Source organism: Myxine glutinosa, chromosome 3 (assembly GCF_964187855.1).
Source record: "Myxine glutinosa chromosome 3, kmMyxGlut1.1, whole genome shotgun sequence".
NCBI lineage: Eukaryota > Metazoa > Chordata > Myxini > Myxiniformes > Myxinidae > Myxine > Myxine glutinosa.
This window is the reverse complement of record NC_136263.1, coordinates 185425360-185450684: the sequence shown is the minus strand read 5'-3', so window position 1 is coordinate 185450684 and position 25325 is coordinate 185425360. Positions and strand designations below refer to the sequence as shown.

At 42.8% G+C, this 25325-nt stretch overlaps 1 protein-coding gene across 8 annotated transcripts in view; it reads right to left on the bottom strand.

The window, feature by feature from the left end:
- The window catches only part of BAG6 (BAG cochaperone 6), a 58064-nt gene that overhangs the window by 28457 nt on the left and 4282 nt on the right, over positions 1-25325 (bottom strand). For 2 of the 8 annotated variants that reach the window (XM_068102925.2, XM_068102926.2), the window contains exons 4-15: positions 23526-23710; positions 15877-15939; positions 13461-13511; positions 13277-13357; positions 8418-8614; positions 8184-8304; positions 7851-8045; positions 7408-7633; positions 3188-3370; positions 2959-3057; positions 2713-2822; positions 2522-2597 (exon numbers count right to left, since the gene is read on the bottom strand). In XM_068102925.2, the coding sequence (XP_067959026.2) occupies positions 2522-2597; positions 2713-2822; positions 2959-3057; positions 3188-3370; positions 7408-7633; positions 7851-8045; positions 8184-8304; positions 8418-8614; positions 13277-13357; positions 13461-13511; positions 15877-15939; positions 23526-23710 (1587 nt within the window). The remainder of the gene's footprint in view (positions 1-2521; positions 2598-2712; positions 2823-2958; positions 3058-3187; positions 3371-7407; positions 7634-7850; positions 8046-8183; positions 8305-8417; positions 8615-13276; positions 13358-13460; positions 13512-15876; positions 15940-23525; positions 23711-25325) is intronic. The other 6 variants (XM_068102928.2, XM_078774832.1, XM_068102927.2 and 3 more) reach the window with 3 other exon arrangements.

Genomic DNA, 25325 nt, shown 5'->3' with positions numbered 1-25325 from the left:
CTATCGCAAATTCTAAAATGACATTTTAGTAGACTGACATGCTGAACAGATCTGTGAATTTTCTCCTCGATTGGATTAAAAATGAGGAGGAGCTAGTTTTAAAGGTTCATGCTTAAAAACGTCATAACTCTGAAACCATGTGTCGGATGACGTCGCCCTCGCTGACTTTTTTGTTCGTCATGGGCATGCGATTCTGCTTGCAAAGTTTGGCCTCGATCTGTTCAGCCGTTGCAGAGAAAAGGGTTTTTCGTGTGTTCACGAAAAACAATATGGCGGCTGAACCACGTGACCTACGACGTCATATTTACCATTAAAATATTCTACAGACCGAATCCCTCCTATGGTGAAAATTTTATCTCAATCGGCCCTATTATTGCAGAGAAAATGTTTTTTAAAGGAAATTAAAACTTACAATGGCAATCGCACTCACTGTGAGACGTGGCCTGGCAGGACAAAATGGTGTGTTTCTTCTTCTTTCAACAATAAAGACTTATAGCTTCGCGACCGTACATCCAATCATCTTGAAATTTTGCACACTTGTTACTCTTCATGACTTCTACTACAGTATGAAGTTTCACGTCGATCAATAAAGCGATTCAAGAGATATCCATTTTTTAAAAAAAAAAATCGTTTAATTAACGATATCTGCCAAACCACGTGACCTATCGCAAATTCTAAAATGACATTTTAGTAGACTGACATGCTGAACAGACCTGTGAAGTTTCTCCTCGATTGGATCAAAAATGAGGGAGGAGCTACGTTTTAAAGGTTCATGCTTTAAACCGTCATAACTCTGCAACCATGTGTCGGATGACGTCGCCCTCGCTGACTTTTTTGTTCGTCATGGGCATGCGATTCTGCGTGCAAAGATTGGCCTCGATCTGTTCAGCCGTTGCAGAGAAAAAGGGGTTTTCGTGTTTTCACGAAAAACAAGATGGCGGCCGAACCACGTGACCTGCGACGTCATAATTACCATTAAAATATTCTACAGACCGAGTCCCTCCTATGGTGAAAATTTTATCTCAATCGGCCCTATTATTGCAGAGAAAATGTTTTTTAAAGGAAATTAAAACTGAAAATGGCAAAAGCACTGGGAGATGTGGCCTGGGAGGACAAAATGGTGTGTTTCTTCTTCTTTCAACAATAAAGACTTTAGCTTCGCGACCGTACATCCAATCATCTTGAGATTTTGCACACTTGTTCCACCCAATGAGAGCTACCTTGCATTAAAAATTCAAGTCGATCCATGCAGTGGTTCAAGAGTTACAAGCTTTTTAAAATTTAACTTCGATTATTTATTGCGGCCAAACCATGTGACTTAAAAAAACGTCTCAAGTAACGATTAAACATCCCCCCATGAGGAACATTTGTGTAAAGTTTCCACTCGATACCTCCACAAATTATGGAGGTGATTCCATTTCTAGTTTGAGATTTGAAAACGTCATAACTCTGAAACCACGTGTCGGATGACGTCGTGCTCGCTGACTTTTTTGTTTGTCATGGGTATCCGAATACGCATGCCAAGTTTGGGCTCGATCCGTTTAGCCGTTGCGGAGAAAAAGGGTTTTTTGTGTTTTTTCACGGAAAACAAGATGGCGGCCGAACCATGTGACGTATGACTTCGAAAATTTTCACATTCTGAGTTTTTTTTAACTAAGCATCTGGGGGAAAAATCTCTTTTTCGGGGGAGAAAAACTGTGTTTGACGAATTCTAACTTCTTAACGTTAGCATTTTTGATATACTCAATACACATGTTTTTTGTTCCCATTGCAGAGTTCTTTAGAATGAGCCATTCCTCAAATTTTTCCATTGAGCCGTTTCGGAGATACAGAGGGGCAAAGTTGAAGGTGTTTTACAAGATGGCGCCCATACCACGTGACCTACGACGTCATCATTAGCATTAAAAAATTCTACGAGCCTAGCCGATCATTTGATGAAAATTTCCTGTCAATCCGACCAGCGGTTGCTGAGAAACTTAATTATGAAGTTTTCGGAGGTGCAAAATAGGGTGGAAGAATAATAATAAGAAAAACTCTAGCAGTAATAATAGGTTACTCTCCATTTCATGGAGAGTAAACCTAATTACGTTTAGATTGCAGGATGGCTTTGAAGTAAGCACGCTCGTCTAAGCCGCCCAGCCTGGGTTTGAATACCAAACCAGCTTCACAGGCAGCGCGATTCATCAATGCGTGTGCCGTCCCTCGGATGGACGTTAAACTGGGCGTCCAGTTTGCTGGTATTAGTTGGTGGACATTAAAGATCCCATGGTATCCTTCACCAAGAGTTGGCGAGCCAGCGCCTGCACCCTGAACCCTGAACAAATTACAAATTCCTGCCCTAACCTACAGTGGCACATTTATGCCCTCACCAAATGATGCTACCCCACAGTCTAGTGTCATCTATGAAAGAAGAAAATAATTATGAAATAACAGAAAAACTAACGTTATTACTTGGGATTCACAAGGGAGGGCAAAGAATCATAAGACGAACGCTCAGATTGAAACATTACACTATCCATACCTGCGGGGCTGCCTACAAGTTGTCCCATCATTCGACCAATCATCCTTGCCAGATTCTCTGCACCAACGTCTGCCCCCTATGTAAACATCAAAGATCATGGTGAACACCCAGATGTAACATGTACCAATAAATGTTGTAAATAATAAAAATGCACAGGGACAGACGTAAAGAATGTGCTTACGCCCATTTACCTGTGGCATGGTGGCACGCTGTTCAGCAAATGGAGCCATCCCTCGTGTGGGGGCAAGCTGGGGGGAGAGCATGACTCGGTGAGGGATCTGAAATGTGAACCTGGCTTGACCTGGTTGAAGGGAGGAGGGGAGTAGTGAGGTGTTACACTTTTTGAGATCTCCATTCACACCAAAGTATCCAATTGTGAAATAATCACAACATTACTATCACATAATAAATGCAATCACCATGGACAATGTACGCACCATTGGATGCATCCAAAGCATGCTGGGAAATTTGTTGCGAGATCTGGATAAGGCCAGGCATGAGCTCTGGGGGTGGAACTTGAAACAATGTTGCTCCTCCTGATAAAGGCAAAATAAATAAAATACAGAGTAAGCAGTTGTTGATTTCCTGATCACCAACCAATCTCATGGGGCCACAGCTCAAAAAAAAATTAATAATAATAAAAACTTCTTTTTTTTTTTTTTTTACCGGGGCCACTACTGGCCGTAGGTGCTGCAGTAGTGGTTGAGGCCTGCGAGGAGGTGCCCGACTGCCCGCTGCCACTTCCATCAGTTGTGTATACAAAGCTCACATTGGGCGGGATGTTACCGCCAGCGTTCTGCGTTGTGGGTGTCTGTGTTGTTGACGTTGCTGCAAAATTTCCATTCATACCTAAACATGTGGAAGGATAGAATGGTTCATTTTGTGAAAAGTCTTGCAATAACGTTTTTATAATACAACCTCCTTGCTAAGTGTACATGCATACCCAAATATCTAACAATGGCAACATAGATGAATATTTGTTGAAAATGTAGAATTTGCAAAGAAAAATAATTTCCCCCTTCAAAAAAACCCCTGAATATTCTTCGCTCAGCTAAAATTTCCTCCATGGAAAAGCTCAAAAATATTTCTCTTTTTACAAGGAAGCACAACCCTTTGCACAAATCTTCAGTCACATTCTTCAAGCATTCCAGGATCTTTTCAAGATCACTGGCACAGGCAAGAACAAAAACTGCAAAGGTTTCCACTGGCTGTGGGTTTCCACAATTGCTCGATTAATGTTCAAGATGTGCCGAAGGTGTGGAAATAAAAGGCTGCAATTACCGTGAAGATCGCCGCCTCGATCACCCCAGAACTTATTTTCTATTTTATTTTTATTTTTTTACAAATCAATTAATAAATGAAAAGCTGAAATGTCTTGAATCAATAAGTATTCAACCCCTTTGCTATGATACTCCAAATTGAGTTCAGGTGCATCCAATTTCCTTTGATAATCCTTGAGATGTCTCCACAACTTGATTGGAGTCCACCTGTAGCCAATTCAATTGATTGGACATGATTTAGAAGAAAAAAAACACCTTTCTATAAAAGGACCACATTTAACGGTGCATGTCAGAGCAGAAACTCTACCATCGAGTCCAAGGAACTGTCCTTAAAACACCGCGATAAAATTATGAGGCATCGATCTGGGGAAGGATATAAAACAATTTCTAGAGTGTTGAAAGTTCCCAAGAGTACAGTGAGCTTCCAGAAAATGTAAAGAATATGGAACTACTTAGACTCTTTCGCGAGCTGGCTGTCCGAACAAACTGAGCAACCGGACAAGAAGGACCTTGGTCAGGGAGGTAACAAAAAAAACCAGATGACCACTCTGACAGAACTACAGAGTTGGAGGAACCTGCTGGAAGGACAACAGTCTCTGCAGCACTTTACAAATCTAAGCTTTATGAGAGTGGTCAGACAGAAGCCACTCCTGAGAAAAAGGCACATGACAGCACGCCTGGAGTTTGCAAAAATGCATGTGAAAGATTCTGAGAGCATGACGCAAAAGATTCTGTGGCCTTATGAGACGAAAATTTTATTCTTTCACCTGAATCCAAAGCGCTACATCTGGTGGAAACCGAGCACAGCTCATCACCCATCTAACACCATCCCTACCTTGAAGCATGGTGGTGGTGGCAGCATCATGCGATGGGGAAGCTTTCAGTGGCAGGGATTGAGACGTGCAAGGATAGAGGGATCAATGAATGGAGGCAAACACAGGCAAATCATTGAGGAGAACCTGCTTCAGAGTGCAAAAGACCTCAGACTGCGGCGAAGATTTACGGTCCAACAGGACAATGACCACAAGCATACAGCCAGAGCAATACTGGAATTGCTTTAGAACAGGAACGTGAAAATCCTTCAGTGGCCCAGCCAAAGTCCAGACTTGAATCCCATTGAGAATCGATGGAAAGATTGAAGATTGCCCCGACACTCTCTCATTCAACTTGACAAAGCATTAACAAATCTGCAAGGAACAATGGGAGAAACTCCCCAAATCCAGATGTGCAAAGCTTATACAGACATACCAAAGAAGACTGGAAGCTGGAATCGTTGGCAAAGGCACTTATATGAAGTATGGACTCAGGGGGTTGAATACTTATGTAAATTATATTTTTCTGTATTTCATTTTAAATTATTTTGTGACTATTTCAAAATTCCACTGATATTATGGGCTATTATTATTTGAAGATCATTGACAAAAAATAACAATTCAATCAATTTTAAATTCAAGCTGTAACAACCAAATGTGAAAAAAGGTCAAGGGTTGTGAATCGTTTCTGATGGCACTGTATACAATACGGAACTGCACCGGCTTTATACAGCCTACTACTCAGAGGTGATGCTTTGTTCACTCATCTATGTGGCCTCACAACCTGCTCCTTTGCATTAGAGTATTGCTGATGTGTCCCATCTCGATCCGTGTAGGTTTTCAAGATGACATTCATCAACATCAGCAACTGACCACCATATTGGTAAATCATGCAAAGCCTTGTGGGAAATCCTTGCAATAAAACATTGCTGTGCGCATTTGGCAACATAAATTAATTTTTGCTCACCTTTCTAGCAGAAAATTATAACTTAAAAAAGAAGAAAATAGTTTGTGTCGCAAGTCGAATTTGTATGTACCGGAAACACCCACACCCTTTGGGAACAATGACAAGTCGTCTCCAACCCCCCCCCCCCCCCCACCCTCGAATGGGACTGGGGGGTTACCCTGGGTACTATTAACAAGTATGCAAAGTTTGATGGATATCTGGCCAGCCATGTTTATTACCCTCGCCAGAGGAGAGGGTATTGCATTTGAGTCCGTTTGTTTGTCTGTTTGTCTGTTTGTCCGCACAGAATAAATATGATTTTCTCTGCAACCGTTGGTCCGATCGACAGGAAATTTTCACCATAGGTGCAACTCCACCTGTAGAATTTTTAAATGATAATTATGACGTCATAGGTCACGTGGTTCGGACGCCATCTTGGAAAAACCGAAAGACTTTGCTCCTCCATATCTCAGAAAGCGCTGAATAGAAAAAATTGAGACATGGCGCATTGTAAAGAACTCTCCATGAAGAATAAAATATGTTAATGATGATGTCATAGGTGCCTCCATTATGACGTCATAATTCGACAAGTACAAAACAATCCAATTGAGATGAAATTTCTTGAGCGTCATGTCAGCATAAACTAGTGGAGAAAAAAAAAAATAATGATGACGTCATCGGTCACGTGGTTCGGCCGCCATCTTGGAAAAACCGAAAAACTTTGCACCTCTATATCTCCGAAAGCACTGAATAGAAAAAATTGACATGGCTCATTGTAAAGAACTCTCCACGGGAAATAAAACATGTTAATGATGTCATAGGTGCCTCCAAAATGACGTCATAATTTGACAAGTACAAAACTTCATCCGATTAAGATGAAATTTCTTGAGCATAATTTAGGAATAAATTAGTTTAGGAAAAAAATAATGACGTCATCATTCACGTGGTTCAGCCGCCATATTTGTTTTAACCCAAAAGCCTTAAAACCACTGAAAATACATACTGGCGAGGGTTTGCAATCTCTGATTGCTCTTTTTCTTGTTTTCTATGACTTTCAGATCTACATAAACACAAATACATAGAGAATTGCCTTGTTTAATTACAGTGGAATGAATACTTGAAAATAATCAGATCAAATTATAAATTGAGCCAAATCACATTACCGTGAGATATTCCACATAAATCCTGAGTTATTATCAAATGTAAACATCAAATACTGCAATACGAGTGGCAACATATCGTTTTTACAGCAATAACGGGCATCGAGTAATATTTATCTTTGCGTGTCGTGGTTTATGAAACTAAACCTCACCATCAATACCACTGCAGTTCAGTTTTGCAATATCAGTTTCTCTTTCGTTCACGGGTTCCAGATGGTTGAAAATAACGAGAAACACAAATGAACTGGTTGAGAAAAGTAATTGATGTGGCGGAAAAAAACATTTTTTAATACCACAGTTTAATGCACGAGTACAGAACATCTGATTCGTGCTAAATGCCTCGAATACTACACTCGGATACTTTACATTTTCCTTTAGCACCCTTGGATATAAACCATCTGTAGATGGAGCGTTGTTTATTGTTCGAGTAATAAGGGTACACTGTTAGATTACTTCGATTCCAGAGCAAGTTTGATTAACTTTAGGGTCTACCAAGGAGGTTGTAATTGTGAAACGAAAACAAAGGTATCCAATTACAAAAAAAAAATTTAACACGAGAACTTGCTTTGTTTGAAGTTCAAAAGGGACTAGATGCAAATTGCCAATTTTTTTTTTGTCAGGATTGGCATCAACTAGAGAAACAGGAGCAAATTGTGGTGGGGTTCACAAAAGATCTGGGCCATGTTACCTGGGAAGTAGCGCATCATGACGATGGGGTCTAGCCGATGTCTGATCTGGACAAAACGAGGGGGTCCGGACGCCTGGCCCTGACCTGCTGACCCGTCGGTGGCTGCCTGTGGACCCTCACCAGTCTCAGCTGATGAGCCAGGTGTTGATTGCGTGGCTGGGCCACCAGCCTGACCTTCTGTCGGTCGCCCCCCAGCAGCAGCTGCACCAGATAATGCTCCTCCAACCTGGAAAGAACATCCAATGAAGCATTTATACTACAATACCTAAACTACAGCAGTGATGAATTAGAATTCATACAATGAAATTATACTTTCCTTCCACACGAAAAAAACAAACAAACAAAAAAAAAAACTTTTTATTCGACTTTTTCCTGCTTTCAACGTGATATAATCAAATGCTTCAGAAATATTGAGTCTTCATCACAAGAAGATGGCTAATGACCTGCATGAGTAAGCCAGGGGGCAGGACGAGGGCAGGAGACTGTTCCAGAGATCCGGGGGGAACAAATAGTGCACGGGGAGCTGAAGAATCCAAGTTACAGCGAAGGCGAGACAAATTAACGAAGATTCTACCAAGAATGGAGAAGGCATCTGCAACAAGATTCAAGGTACGCTGGTCTCCTTCTCGGCCCTCAGTCTGCATAGGAGGGGGGGGGGGGGGGGGGGTAGCGGAAGAAAAAGTTATGATCTTTTCTTAAGTTATGATCTCCCCCGAGCCACATGAGAAAAGCATTTCAGCATAGCAGATAATTGGCGTAGTTTTTGTGATCGGTACATTGTTGTTGTAGTCTGCACTGGCAGCTGTCCCCAACAAAGATTGATAGCGCTGCAAGTGTGGGTCCAATCTAGAACGAGCATCTTGAACATCTGCAAGGAGTTGCAGCAACTCTGTGGGCCTATGCAAGAGGAGGGGATAACAGATTGGATGTTAAGCTTCAAATTGTACGTGAACTCTGAACACTTGAGATTTCTCAATTTCCTCACTCTCCCACAATACTCATGTTTGTACCTCGCAGGAGGTGCAGTAGATTCTTGTGACGCTGCACCATCGGATCCCATTGTTTGCTCTGCACGAGGACCTTGTTCTCCAACGCCCATCGTTGATTCACTACTTGCTTCAGATGGTTCTCCAGAAGGAGCATTTTCTGTAGACTGCCCAGGCTCTCCATCAGCATCTGCCATGGGTGCTTCAACAGGTGCTCCTCCCTAATATATATATTTTTTAAACGAACAATTGGAAGAAAACAAGCAACAACAAAAAAGACATCTAATAAACAATAATATGAGGAAATAAAAAGTAATACTACTACTACTACTACTATTACCACCCTAATTAATCTTATCTTGTGGGGTAAGTCACTGGTTCACAGAGCAAGAAAGGCTTACATGATGGCCTAGAGGTATGCACACTCACCTCAAAACCATTTAGCCTGGGTTTGAATCCCGGCCTGTTTGAATTGAAGTATGAATATAAACTGTCATTCCAGTGATTCACAGGCAAGGTGAATCATCAATTTATGTGTCGTTCCTTGGAGGAACATCGCAGAGCGTGCTTCGCAAAGAATTGGTGAGCTATCTTCTGCACCATGACCATATTACAAATTCCTGCCCTAACCAGCAGAGGGCACTGCATCAGCAGCACAGCCACTCACTGAGCCAAAGATGCTACCCTGTAGCTTTGTGCTGCATACGAACTGAGAAGAACAGAGCATGCAAGAAGACAGGGCCGAACCTTTCAAAAATCAGCTGGCAGTCAGACTGGAGCTCATAATGGCAGGATTTTGGAATTTAGCCAGGCTGCCAGCAATAACACCTATTCTTCACGAAATTATGGTAGGGCTTCCACAAGTGTTCGTCAATATCGCCAAAATGTATAAAACAAGATATTTTTATTCAAGTTGAGAAAAATTTTGGTGAAGGCGTTAAAAAAGAAAATGCAACATCATTTCTATCAAACATGGTAAGACATTTGTCCACAATTACAAAGCTCCAGAAAATTCAAACACTTACCTTCCAAGTGTTCAAACATTGCGCCATACTAACGTTAACCAAGGATTGATAGACGTACGGAACCCTATCAAAAACCATTTCTGCATTGGAGTAGTCAAGCGCAGAAACCACAACGGTCCTATACCAAAAGTTCATTCGCTTCCAATTTTAAAAAGGATTCCTAATTAAAAAATACTATGCACTTGTTGCCAAGAATGTTCTGCAATACAGATATAATGACTGTGAACACGTCATTCCATGGAGGTGCGCGACATTGATGCTCTATGCCACTGCCGTCCCAAAGAGAAAGCCAAAATTAACGTGATTAGCGAAGTTATATTGCTACATAATCGCTGCATAGGGCACACATGCCTCCAAATGAAGGGGGAATAAAATGATTCTTTTTAAAGATTCAATCGATTCTCATTGAGCATTTTATTACATCACCAGAGGAGAGGATATTGCATTTGGGTGTTTGTTTGTGTCAGTCTGTTTGTCCACACAGAACAAGTATGCTTTTCTCTGCAATCGTTGGTCCGATTGCCAAGAACTTTTCACCATAGAAGCGTCTCCTCCTGTATAATTTTTAATGATAATTATGACGGCATGTGTCACGTGATATGGGCGCCATCTTCGAAAAAAACAAAAAAATGTGCACCTCTATATCTCCGAAACCGCTCCATGGAAAAAATTGAAACATCTCATTGTCAAGTACCCCATGGGGAACAACGTATTCATGATGTTGTCATCAGTGCCTTCATTATGATATCATAATTAGACAAGTAGAACGTTTGACCCGATCAGTGAAATTTCTTGAGCATGATCTACACAAAAATGATATGGAAGAATTAAATTGATGACGTGATTAATCACGTGTTTTGGCAGCCATATGGGATTGAACATAAATCTACATAGTCGATAAACCACACAAACACAGCAGCTAACTAGAACGCCACTCAGTAGAGCGCATACTCCCGCCGTGGGTGGCCGCTGCTGAGCCCAATCTTCCAATGGTAAAAAATCCTTCAAAAAATTCCTGGATCCGGAATAATATCCTGAGCTTCACCAAAAACTAATCCATTCTTCCTTATCCCAAGGGCAATCATCCCATCAACTTTCATCCAAATCCGTTCAGAACTTTTCCAGACATCTTGTTCACAAACACACGAACACACACACACAGACACACAGACACAGACGGACACGATTGAATGCATTACTCCCGAGCGGGAGTAATAAACCTGAAAATCGCAGAGCCAGAACCAGAATTATTTATTTGGTCTGGGAAGCCCATGCGAGGTTTCTTCTTCTGCAGCCTCAACACTGGGTGAATATGCGATCTTTTTTTTAAAAGTTGGAATTTTGCCAAATCTGTTTTATTCGTTTGTTAATATACCTCAGCCATTGACAAATCTGGAATTATAATTTTATTTGAGGTTCAAATTAACCTGGGAGATTGTGTCAAACGATGCCTGCAAGTCTGTACATGTGATAAACAATTAATCGTCCACAGTCGAAGACTCTTCTTCTTCACGCAATAACAACTTCGAGCTTCCAGACCGTACATCCAATCTTCAAATTTTGCACACTTGTTACTCTTCATGACTTCTACTACAGTATGAAGTTTCACGTCGATCAATGAAGTGGTTCAAGAGATATAAATGTTTTTATTATTTGCATTTAATTAACGATGTCTGCCAAACCACGTGACCTATCGCAAATTCCAAAAGGACATTTTAGTAGACCGACATGCTGAACAGATCTGTGAAGTTTCCCCTCGATTGGATCACAAATGAGGGAGGAGCTAAGTTTTAAAGGTTTGTGCTTAAAAACGTCATAACTCTGAAACCATGTGATGCATGATGTCATGCTCGCTGACTTTTTTGTTCGTCATGGGTATGAGATTCTGCTTACAAAGTTTGGCCTCGATCTGTTCAGGTGTTTTGGAGAAAATTGGATTTTAGTGTTTTTCACTCAAAACAATAGGGCGGCCGAACCACGTGACCTGTGAAGTCATAATTACCATAAAAATATTCTACGGACCGAGTCCCTCCTATGGTGAAAATTTGCTCTCAATCGCTCCAATTATTGCAGAGAAAATGGTTTTTAAAGGAAAACAGAAAAAAAAAAATCCCAAAAAAACTTCCTGGATCCAGAATAATATCCTGAGCTTCACCAAAAACTAATCAATTCTTCCTTATCCCAAGGGCAATCATCCCACCAACTTTCATCCAAATCCGTTCAGAACTTTTCCAGATATCTTGTTCACGAACACACACACACACGAACACACACGAACACACACGAACACACACGAACACACACGAACACACACGAACACACACGAACACACACACACACACACCTCCCTCGTGGGAGTAACAAGTAAAATTCTGGACGCCTTCAAAGATTGACAAAGTTGTACAAATCGTCTTCTGTGAATAATTTCCATGAAGAGCTCCATTTGGAAACTCAAAGTTCATCTCCAAGGACAGGTGACGGGGGGTTTATCTTGTTACGGATCCATCACTTCTGCCTTTGTCGTTATTATATACTGTTAGGATTTTTAGTTTCAGGTAATATTGTTGACAAGATTTTTGTGTGAAATGGAGATGACTTTAGTAAAAAGGCAAAAATAAATGTTTGTGGAGGAAAAAGAAAAAAACACGGCAAAGAAGCAGGAAGAGAAGAGAGAGAATAAGGAGGAGGAGACGGCCATGAGAGAGATACAGCTGTGAATCGCATTGAGGCTGCGAGCGGACTTTTTTGATATTGGTCGCGAATGAGTTGAGGCTTCCCGTGAAAGGGTTTGCCCACGGCATCATCCTATATTGCGATTGCAATTAAACCTGCGTGTCCGGTTTTATTACCAAGCGCGAGTTATTGTTGGAGGGGGAGCAAGGGCCTCCATTACAGGCCGATACACCATTTTGTCCTCGAAGAGGCTGTCCGCTTGGAGCATCTTGTTTTGTCGTTCAGATTCCCATATCGACATCATTGTGTTGATCGCCGTTGGTTTCCATATCAGCTCAAATCTCATAATCGACCTCGTAACTCCTCGTCCGCCGCCGTGCCAATACCTGCCTGTTCTCGTCGTTCTGCACGACTTCAACCAGCGTGGGGATCCGTGCACAGACTTTGGGAACGTTACATTCCACTCATGTTTGGCGTATCATGAGTTTATTGCTTTGAGAGCATTGGGGAATGATGGTACCATCATATGTATTGTTCATTTGATGCAAGTGATATTTTCATTGCACTTTCTTTAAGAGTGTTATTATTGTGTATGTGAGAGTGCTTAATACAATTACTTGTTCTGTTCTACAATTGCATTGGTGTGGTTTTACCATGGTTTATTAGAACGCTAAAAATAAACCTTTCTGCCGTGTTCCCGGCTCGAGACAGAGGGGCACCGTAACCGATGTTCGGGGAGGAATACGTAACAATCTGTTTATCTCCCTTCGTAAATTGCAACTTAAATGGGCGATTAGATGTGTGCGTACAACAATGTTTTTGTCAGCGGTTAAGGGTTAGGCACATGTTAGCACGCCGCTCACTAAGCGCCTTTCGTAAATTTGGCCCTTAACATCTCGGGAAGCCAGAAAATGGGGTTGGTGCATATAAAGTAACCAAAATGAAAGATTTAATTAACTGGGTGTGGATATGGCAGAAGAACAATGGGCAAAATTAGTAAAACAAATAAAAACTTCAGGTCAAGTACCCTGGTACAGTGGTACATGAAGCGACATAAAAGTAATACTTGAGATGATTCATAAATGAGAGATCATGACAATTCTTAGCACAACCATCCCATTCTTCCTGTTTTGAGAAGTTAAAGTTGCAAGTTATATTTTAAGTGCTACAAGTGTCCTTGCTGACCTCAAGCCGCCTTATAACGTCCAAAAGATCCTGCAGCAGTCGCTGTGTGGTGACCAGGCACAGCCTTGCCTCACCTGTAGCCTGACAGTAGAGGTGGGAGGGAGTGATGAAAGAAGAGCAGAAGATTATTATAAAATCTCAATACAGGAATCGTGACAATAAGTGATTAAAGCAAATAATTTACCATAAGAGGATGTGTGCCAAAGTTCACTTGGATTTCTAAAGACCCATCCACCTAAACAAACAAACAAACATACGAGAAAAAAAAAAAAAAAAAAAAAAAAAGGACAATTAATCAATCGATAATGAAAACGCAAAAGCTGAGCAATACCATTTAAAGTTTTATTATCCCCACACTTTTGGAAAAAAAGAAGAAAAAAACCGGGGGAAGGGCGAGGGGGTGGGGGTGGGGGTGGGGGTGGGGGAGGAGTGGGGGATATTGCAATTGTCTCCGGCCATCACCAAACTTGGTAGTTATGTGCAGAAATTCACCAAACTTGCTAGTTATAATCAACACGTGGCACGAAGTTACCAGAGCAGTATCACCATGGCCTCACCCAGTCAAAAGGTCAGATACCGAAAAATCTAATTACGGGCACATTCTAAGACGTTTTTAATGAAACTTTGTATGTGCAATCAACATTGGGGTACGTATGAAATATGTAACGGCTTTTTGGTATTGGGGTATCCAGGGGGTGAGAACCTGCAGTTAAAGGGGTCAAACAATTTTTTTTAAACTTAAGTGATCGGGTCACTTTTTGCCATCTTTCAACTACGCTTTACTTGGGAAGCATGGGGATTTGCGATGGCGTGCCATCGACTTTACTGTGGTATTTAGGTTGCATTGATATTTTAAAACACAAATAATAGTAATCTATATTATAAAAGGAGCCGTGTCTGTCTGTTGGTTTGTCGTGTTATAACTTCAGAACGGATTAAAGGATTTCAATAAATCCAACTACGGTGGATTCAGATAACTCTCGGGAGCGTTTGTGATCCCCCAAAAAATTTGATTTTTTTTTTTTACGGGTACAGGGACACGCGTGTCAAAGCTGAAAATGCCAACACGTGACGTTGGTTATCCCTGCACGGAGAGCAGGATCTCCCAGGAATCCTTTTTTTTTTATCTTCCCCCATAGATTAGCCATCGCAGCAAAGATTGGCATTTCCATCGGCGAAGCGACAGGTCTTGTATTCTAGCGATAATAATAATAACTACAACTGCGAGCAGTGATGACAGCATTCCAGGCAAAACGGCCGCCATGCCACGTGACTGATGACGTCATCATTTTGATAAATTTTGCTCATTGGTAGTCAATTATATCTGAAAATTATGGTTTGGCTCTGGTAAAACCACATGACCGATGACGTCATAGTTTGCAAATATTTTCCCACATCGGAAAGTAAACACGTTTCACGTTTCGTATCGATCAGATAAGCAGTTTCGGAGAAGTGGTTTTTAAAGTTTTATTTTTAAATTCAATATGGCCACCAAACCACGTGAAGGTTGACTTTTTTTTCTTTTTTCTTTTTTCCCGCGCAAACTTTTATCCCCATAGCTAGGTGTTCACATTTGTGAAATTGTGCATTGATCCGTTCAGCAGTTCTGGAGATAAGATGTTAAGAGTTTATGATGTCACAGGCAATGGCAGCCAATATGAATGAATGAATGAATGATCGTTTTAAGGCCATTTTCCCCGCTAGAGCGGGGGTTTAGCCTTGCGGGCCCCATGACAATCATGGTTCCCTGTTTGAGGCAATGTTTTTATGGGCGGATGCCCTTCCTGACGCCAACCCTTGGTCACGCTCTTACGATGCATGATCGTTGATGCATGATGCAGGGATACAGTGTACCTATTCTAAACCGGGGTACACACCGTGATCATTCATCCCAGCAAGCTGGTACTCAATTTGCCGACCTCAGAAGGATGACAGGCTGAGTCAACCCCCCTGGCGTTAATTCAGCGATCGACCGGGATTCGAACCCAGGATCCTAGGATCCCAAGCCGGCACCCTAACCACTAAGCCAACACCAGGCTTTGCGGCCAATGCAAGTCAAAATTGGAAAAACAAAATTAATGATGCACTAAGTTACATTGGTATCTATAATGAGTTAAAGTCTCGTAGAGCTAGCTATAATGGTTTTCTCAGAATAATCTCCACAAAATGTGTGAGAATAATAATAATAATCCTTGAAGAACAATAGGCTTCCAGTGGCAACCTCACTGGAAGCCTAATTAGAAATTCTTACAGTTTAGGCGTAGTCATTTTGAGAGTGGGGATGAAATAGGTGGGGAGGGGGTCAAAACAAAGACAAAGAAAAATAATAAAATAAAAACAAGAACATCATAGAAGATAGATTAAAAAAAAAAAGTAAAATAATTAATTAAAGACAAAGGGAGACATCATTAAGGGCATGGGCAGAGGATTAATAGCAAGCAAATGAAGATCAATAAGGATTTGAAGTTTGAACTGTTGACATTTAGTTACAAGATCTTGGCACAAAGTAGCAAATGTACACAAGGAAGTGAAAACGCCCAACTATGCACTCAAGAAAGTTTTCACTTTAAGCCATCAAAGGATAACCAAATATTACTCACACCGGTGTTGGAAGTGATATGAGCATTTCGTCCCATTTCAGCGGCTGCCTGCTGTAGGACTTGCTGTGGCAGACATGGGATGAAAACAAAAGAATAAAATAAATCTGTTAAAACGCAGCAAGATCAAGCAGTTATTACAAGCAAGAGGGTGAATTGCTTTGCTATACACATCCGCTACCAAGCTTCAGTTCAATACGTTATAACGGTAAAGAGGAAAAAGTCTGGAAGATTTTGCACCAGTAAACACATATTTATTATGTGCCAAAAATGATAGAAATAACCAAATGTACACATATGATGCAAAAACATGCATATGGCTTATGTGTATATATAGCACATTGTGGTCATATACCGGGAGGTCATTCCAATTGCACTGGGCCATGGACGAACATCCAGGCGCAAGGCCTGCCGATCTGTGCTGCTTAATTTGGGGTTGAGTCAGGCCAGCTGTCCAGCCAATGGGTGTAAAGCAGTGGGATGGAGTCAGGCCAGCTGTCCAGCCAATGGGTGTAAAGCAGTGGGATGGAGTCAGGCCAGCTGTTCAGCCAATGGGTGTAAAGCAGTGGGGTGGATTCAGGCCAGCTGTCCAGCCAATGGGTGTAAAGCAGTGGGGCGGAGTCAAGCCAGCTGTCCAGCCAATGGGTGTAAAGCAGTGGGGTGGAGTCAAGCCAATGGGTGTAGAGCAGTGGGATGGAGTCAGGCCAGCTGTCCAGCCAATGGGTGTAAAGCAGTGGGGTGGATTCAGGCCAGCTGTCCAGCCAATGGGTTCAAAGCCTGAATGTGAAAAAGTGAAAAAGCTGAATGCCTCAACTCTGTGTTTGCCTCTAAATCTTGTGTCCCAAACCCATCCCTCTCTGTACCCACCGTACCCAGTCGTACCCAGCTGCTCCTGGACTCTGTGTCCTTTCCTCCTGACAAGGTGGAAAAGTTTCTGTCAACCCTCGACTCTGATTCTGCAACTGGTCCTGACGGCATCAGCCCACGGGTCCTAAAATCATGTTCTTCTGCTCTTTCACTCCCTCTTTCTGTTCTCTTCACCCTCTCTTTTGCTCAAGGTCATCTGCCATCTGCTTGGAAATCAGCCAACATCACCGCTTTGCACAAAAAAGGTGCAAAAACAGATCCCAGCAACTACAGACCAATCAGCCTTCTCCCAATTATCAGCAAAGTCATGGAATCCATCATTGCTTCAGATATTAAATCTTTCCTCTTCTCCAATGGCTTGATCTCTGATCATCAATTTGGTTTCAGACCTGGTCACTCTACTCTGGACATGCTGCTTCTGCTTTCTCAACAATGGATGGAGGTCCTCAACGCCAAACAGGAAATTAGAGCTGTCTCCCTTGACATTTCACGTGCCTTCGATACGGTCTGGCACCCTGCTCTGCTCTCCAAACTCTCCTCCTTTGGTATCCATGGAAATCTCCACGCATGGCTGGCGGACTTCCTCTCTGGTCGTAGTCAACGTGTGGCCCTGAATGGGTTTCTCTCATCTCCTCTTCCTGTTCAGGCTGGAGTTCCCCAAGGTAGTGTTCTGGGCCCTGTGCTTTTTCTGGTCTTCATCAATGATCTCTCTGACTCTCTTGAAAATCCTCTCTATCTCTTTGCTGACGACTCTACTCTCTGTCGCTCCATTCCTCATCCCTCAGATCGGCAGTCTGCAGCCTCCTCACTCTCTGCAGACCTGGACAAAATCACAGACTGGTCAAACAAGTGGAACATGTCTTTCAATCCTGACAAATCTCACACTCTTACAATGTCTCTCCGAAAGGACCGACTGGACAACCCTCCCATCTACTTTCTCAACAATCCTCTCCAAGAAGTTCTGTCGTTCAAGCTTTTGGGTCTCACTATCTGCCATGATCTTTCTTGGGAAAACCACATTTCCAAGCTGGCCTCCAAAGCCAGTCGCCGACTGGGCATCCTCCGTCGTGCGAAGTCCTTCCTTGGCACACCTGAGCTCCTCACCACATACAAGGCTTTCATCCGCAGCTCAATGGAATACTGTTCCCCCCTCTGGGCTGGTGCTCCTGCCTCACATCTTGCTCGGCTTCACGCTGTTGAGGCCAAAGCTTTCAGAATCATTGGAATCTCCTGCGATGTAGTCAACGCCGAGGGCCTTTCACTCACTCACCGCAGGCAGGTGGTCTTTCTGTCTTCTACCGACTCCTCTCCGGCCTTGCTCCCCCAGCTCTCTCTGTGCTCTGTCCCCCCAATATTCCTTCAGGTCGCACAAGATCTGCCTGGAACCCTCTTATGGTTAAACTGCCAAAGTCTAGGCTCTCTGCTCACCTTCACTCTTTCATTCCCCTTTTCTCCCGCCTCTGGAACAAACTCCCCCACTCCCTTCAATCCCACTCCTCCCTCCAGGTCTTTAAAACAGCTGTTCACCACCATCTCTTATCGTCCCCCATCAAAAACCTTGATCTTTTCTACCCCCGGTAATTCACCCCAGAGTCCTTGCAGTGTTCATATGTTTTAATCCTCTCCCACCTCCCCCCAAGTTCTCCCGATGTCCCTGCTCTCAAATGTTGTGTTTGTGTCCTTCCCCCTCTTCCCCCTCTCTTTTGTGTCCTTCCCCCTCTCTCCCCATCTTGTCTGCCGCTCCCCTTGTTTTTTGTGTTTTGTGTGTCGGTTTGTCTTTTTGTGTGATTAATGTTAGCTCTTTCACGAGCCTCGATCTTGTATACAAAAAAAAAAAAAAAAAAAGCAGTGGGGTGGAGTCAGGGCAGCTGAAAACTGATCCACGTATAATGTGATATTTCCGAAGTTCAGAAAGGCATAACTCCGTGAAAATTTGGCAAAACACCTTGAAACTCAAACTTGTGCTGTAACTTGTCATAATAAAGCCATGTCCAGAGTTTAATTCGAATATTTTAAAGGGAATGGAAAAAGTGCAGAAAACCACAGGTGGGACGGACAGATGGAGAGCAAGCCTATAGTTTCCTCCAGTTAGGGGACTAACAAAGGACAATTTTAGACTTCAACTTCTTGAACCATTGAATAAAGATTGTTTAACCAATTTCATATACTCGGAGAAACTGCGACCCAACAGCTTCAAAGGCCTGCAAGACGTTTCACATGCACAACCTCAAAGCTGCAAGTCATTCCATTCATGAGGTTTCAAAGATCGAAGGATCAAGCCTCATGTAGCTACAATATACAGGTATTCATCTATTTTATTTCATTCCATCAACGCTTTTTCCAACTTAATTCCATTAATAAAACTAGTAACGGTACCCGTCCTACTGGCGGGGCTTCAATTGGGAAGCCCAAATGAAAAGGCCAAATATCAGAAATTGAAGGCTTTTATTTTAAACGATTCATATAAACATCCGTTGAATCATATCACACGCAAATCATCAAAATCTAAACAGTACATGGCGCCCATTTTGAAAAAAGATTGAATTCTGCAAAACGGAAGCGGCTGCTACACGTCTTTCTCAGTCGCACGTTTATGTGTGAAGAGTGCGTGCCGAATCTAACACGGAAGTGGCCGCTACACCTGTTTCTCAGTCGTTTTGCACACGCTGCCATGTTACTTCGGAGCCGCACGTTTATTTAGGAAGAGTTCGTCAGGAGTCGATCTACTCTCTCCTGGTATGTAGAATTTCAATAAAAGCCACATCACTGTTCATATCGGTAAATATTATTCCATCGTGTTTGGAAAAACTGGAAAATTGGAAAAACAATATAGTTTATTTTACTCCAGGGGGTCCTAGGATTACCCACCCAAAATATCGTTGCGATTGGTTCAGCCGTTTTTGCGGTACCTTCGAACGGACAGACGGACGGACCTTTGGTGAATTATATAGTAAGATACTGAACACTTCTAGTCACGCTTACTTTTTTTTATTTCGATCTTTGCGTAATTTGGCCAAGCTGCACCACAAAGTCATTAACAAATTGGTGAACACTTTTCTTTGGACAATGATGCTGTGTAATGATGTCCAGATATCATTCAGAGAGATTCTGGGAATGTCTATGCTCCTCTCCCACGCTGCGCACTCCACTAAATAGGTTTACCTGTACAAGGAGTACTCATGCACTCAACAGGCAGATAAACAAAATAAAAAGGAAATTTTAAGATTCATACACACAGGGGCAGCTTCATTGCAATTGTCTGAAATCATCAGATGCTTCAAAGAGATGCGAATTTAGGTTTAGGTTGAACCTGAACAGGTGTATGACAACACAGGGTTTGGAAATATACTATACAAGAGAGCTGTTGGTCTGTGTGTGTGTTGCCATCTTTCTCAGAGATGGCTGAACGGATCTTCCTCAAACTTTAAGACGTTCATCAGTGAGTGCTTGGGAGTGTTTTAGGCAAAAGCAAAAAAATTCGTTTTTTGGATTTTGTGAAATTCACTCTATAGTGCCTAAGCCTTTGTGATTACGGTAATGACAGTTTACATACAAGTACACATTCGCATAAATAAATACAAATCAATTACCAGACATTTGAACACAAATAAATACAATCAAACAATTTCGGAAGACGTCGAAGTTGGTGGTAAGGCTTCTTTTTCTTCCTGAACGTCATCATACTCAACTCAGAAACGTGATGAATGGCACATTGAATGAATGAATGAATGAATGATCGTTTTAAGGCCATTTTCCCCGCTGGAGCGGGGGTTAGCCCGCTTCTGGGAATGTTTATGCTCCTCTCCCACGCTGCGCTTAGTGGGGGTTAGCCTCGAGCGGCATATTCATCAGCATATATTCAATGTAAAGGTAAAATGATGATTTGACATTTGTGATTGATTCTGATTTGGATGCAATTGCTTTTCCATTATACAGACTTGGCATTTAATATGGAATATTTTTTTTTTTCTTGACTGGGGTTTACTTTCTTAGCTCAGTATATCAATCTGGTGAGTTTCTTTTACACTTTGGTGATTTATTTGTTAAAAGAACCATGTCACTGATTGTCTGTCGCAGCAAGAAGTCAACAACAGGATTATATCACAGGTGGCGTGGCAAAATGTACGGACAGGTGCATTTGATGATTGGCTTCACAGTCGGGTATACAAGGGTTGTTGCGTTCTGTATTAGTGGAAAACAACTGCCGCACGTCTCCAAAAGTTATTGCCGCTTCCTCTGGAGATGGTCCGTCAACTCGACAATGCTGTTTGTCATGGAGTGGTGGCTTTACGAAATTACGGCATGAAACAGCGTGCTATTGCTCGGCAGTATGGCATCACTCAAGGTCAGGTGTCAAAGATCCTGAAACGAAACGCTCAGAGGGGTGTCCCTACTCCAATACCGAGGCCAGGACGTCCCCGCAGAACCACAAGGAGGGATGATCGCCAGCTGCACCGGTTAGTCCGCAATGGCCGTACCAAGTCAGCTAATCGGCTGAGGGCTGAGTGGCAGCAACTGACAAATGTGCCTGTATCCAGAAGGCTAGTCAACCAATGACTGGTTCAAGCAGGCTATCGTGCCAGGCGTCCCCTGAGAAAGCCACGCCTGACCAGACAACACCGCCAGCGCCGATTGCAGTGGGCCAGAGAGCACCGTCAATGGCAGCCAGGACACTGGAATCACGTGATCTTCAGTGACGTCTAGATTTCTGGTCTATCGTCAAGATGGCCGCGGCCGAGTGCACAGACAAGTGCATGAAGCCTACAACAAAGATTGTATAGTGCCAAGAGTCCAAGCTGGAGGTGGTGGGGTGACCGTTTGGGTTGCTTTTCATGCAGGGGGCAAAACTGACCTGGTTGTTCTGAATGGAAACCTGAACCAGTTCAAGTACAGGGCCATTCTGGAAGAAACATTGCTTCCATTTGCTCATGCAGCCTTTCGAGGAAACTTTGTCTTCCAAGATGACAATGCACGGCCTCATCATGCTCGCATGATCCAACACTTTCTTGCTGACCATGGTATAGAGCATATGGAGTGGCCTGCCATGTCCCCGGATATGAATCCGATGGATAACTCGTGGGCAGAATTAACGCGTCAAATCGACCACTTGGACCAGCAGCCGACCTCTGTGCGTGAATTGCAGCAGGCTATTGTCACTGCATGGCAAGCGATTCCTGTCCAAACCTTGGCAAATCTCGTGAACAGCATGCCTCAACGTGTACGTGCTCTCCTGAATGCTCGTGGGGGTTACACGAAGTACTGAACTGTAATTTTACTGTCCGTAATCCCAGTCGTAATTTAACTTTTGTTTTTGTTAAAAAAAATTTTGGCTAATGTGCAAAATAAAGAGATACTTCTGGAAAACGTACAGAAGTTTAACACAGTACTGTCCATGAATTGAGTTCGATATCAGTTTACATCACTTTCAAGGATCAATTTATTTGTTTCGAAATGTCAAATGTGGTTTTTGTTTCTTTTAAAGGTCACATTAACAAAATCTAGAATAATTTCAACATAATTCCAATGAACTTTTGGTTCTAAGACATCTTGAAAAGTAAGTTCACCCCCACAAAAAAAACATTCCATATTAAATGCCAAGTCTGTATTTGTCCTCAATTCAAATATGTTAAAGTTTCTTTTTCGCTTGAGCAACGCCGGGTACTCAGCTGTAAACGCTTTTATACTTTACTCAGGGTACAAATACAAATACAACTTTGTCTGGGGGGTACAATAGGCTATGTGGCTGCGTCCTCATGCGGGGGTCTGTGGGGCTGTGGGAGGGGCGTAAAGCCTCTATGTAAATGTGTACCGTGTAGCGCCACCTGGTGATGGTGGCAAAGGGTATTACAATATCCTTTTTTTACCTGGGCAACACAGAGGTTAAAGCACTCTTTGCACAGGTAACTTTTTCCTACTTCCCTTTCCTCCCTCCCCCAAAACGGAGGAGCCTGTCAACCCCCCCCCCCCCCCCCCGACTCTCTTCCTCAACCCTCCCGCTCTCTCCTGCCTCGCCCTCTTCCCCCCTCTCCCCGGCAACGCCGGGTACTCCTGCTAGTGTATTATATAGGCTACGCACATAAGTACGAATGTTTTTGCTTCATATACGTAACGCGGGTTATTTTTCTCAGGAGCGATCCAGGCAGTGGTCTGTTGCCTATACACCACCCAAATAAAGGGACATGTCGGAAGAACGTGTTGCATGCTTGGAACAAGAATGCCCGTAGGGTGGGTACTATGGTCATCATGACAACAATTAGTATGACCCGCCAGACTGCTCCTGTAGGAAGTGGGTGTTTCTAGTCCCTCATAAATGGCAATTTCCATCAAAGTCCTGTCCATGAATATATCCTCAAAACTCAAACTTGCAATCACGTATAGAATAATGAATGAATGAATGAATGATCGTTTTAAGGCCATTTTCCCCGCTAGAGCGGGGGTTAGCCTTGCGGGCCCCATGACAATCATGGTTCCCTGTTTGAGGCAATGTTTTTATGGCCCGATGCCCTTCCTGGCACCAACCTTTAGTCGCCTCTTACGATGCGCAGGGATACGGTGTACCTATTCTAAACCGGGGTACACACCGGGATCATTCATCCCAGCAAGCTGGTACTCAATTTGCCGACCTCGGAAAGTTGACAGGCTGAGTCAACCCCCCTGGTGTTAATTTAGCGATCGACCGGGATTCGAACCCAGGATCCTAGGATCCCAAGCCGGCACCCTAACCGCTAAGCCTACACCAGGCAATCACGTATAGAATAAAATAATAAATAAAAAGACAGCCAGACCTGTAGCTGTTGCACATTGGGAGGCTGTACATTAATAGCTCCCATCATCATGTAACGTCCGGAAGTGAGATCGGCGTTGGGCTGATTTCCTGATGATGCACTTCCGGCCGAAGCAGGGCCTTGGGACCGCGGTTGGGCCTGGGGTGGGGACCTCTCCACCAGATGTATCACCTTCCCGTGAACCTCTGTAAAAGCAAGAATGATGAGGTGAGCAAGATAACTCGATGCTAGTTTATTTCTTTTTGGAAATGCTATGACTAATTAAAGAAAATAAAGGAACACCAAAAGCACTAAATATACAAAATAGTAATAAACAAGCTCCAATCATTTCAGTGAAACTCGTGATTCAAGCTCGTGAAGAATTCAGAAAAGTAATGAGGTTTTGTTTTATTTTGTCCTCTCATTAAGAATCCCAAAAAGGAATGTTCGGTTTTGGGCTTTTGTTCAACTTCGTTAAAGCATGAAAATTGCAAACGACATTCAAGAGCCTCGATGAACACAATAAATAAAACATGTCCACAAACACTAATGAAGCAAGATACATTTTTAGCCCCCATCCATCATTTTCGCCGTCCGTCATGATTGGTGCAGAAAGACCGCGCTTACTTGAGATGTCAAAACTGGGTTCAAACGAAGGTACAAATCCACAGGCTTGGCGTCACAGCACAAAATGTGCCGTCACTTGGATAAACGTTAAGTTCGGTGCCCTGTCTGCTAGAATTAGTTGATGGCCATAGAAGATGCAACGGTGCCTTTCAATACGCATGGACATACAAGACTCGTCGCTTCACTGACGGGAATTCCAATCTTTAATGTGATGGCTAATGTATGGGGCAAGAACAAAACATGGATTCTTGAGAGATCTTGCCGTCCATGCAGTGATAACCAGCATTGCAAGTTGGTGTTTGCAGTTTTGCCACGTGCGGCCAGATACAAACCTTTATTATATTTTTTGCATCACAAACCTTCCTGTGGGTTCCCTGAATGCACCATCGTTGTATTCATTGAAATCTGTTAATTGGTTCTTAAATTATCGCACGTGAAAGAGACAGGACAGACATACACGGCTCCTTTTATAATATACGTTCCAAATATCTGACCGAACCACATGCAGTCAAATGACAGGCCCGGCCAGCTGGTTTGTGAAAAACATGGGCCATTCTGTGATCTGTGATCAACTGTGACCAACCCCAAAAGAAGGTGTGATTGTGGCCTTCCAAATCATAATCGTATGACATCTAGTCGACGCAGGGCTCTATGACCCACAATGCATTCTTGTGTAATTTAACGTAGACTGCTCAGGCAGACCAACCCACAATGATAGTGTTCAGCTTTTTACATAAAAAACCCCAAAAACAATAACAATACTATTAACTATACAGGGCTGACAAATAAATTCGATGCCACTTTTAAATTTGGTGTTGGGCTAGCGGCTAGGGTGCCGGCTTAGGATCCTAGGATCCTGGGTTCGAATCCCGGTCGATCGCTGAATTAACGCCAGGGGGGTTGACTCAGCCTGTCATCCTTCCGAGGTCGGCAAATTGAGTACCAGTTCACTGATAATTCCCTGTTTGTCGTAAAAAGGCGACAAAAAGAGTTGGCGGCAGGAAGGGCATCCGGCCGTAAAACATTGCTTCAAAAAGGGGACCAAAAAAACAACAACCACGGTCCCCGAAAAAGGCCAACCCCCGCTTGCGGGGAAAAATGGCCTCTAAAGGTGTTTTTTTTTTTTTCCCCCACTTTTAAATTGTGTATCAAATGCGGACGGAATGCCAACACCCACACGAATGAGCGTATTAC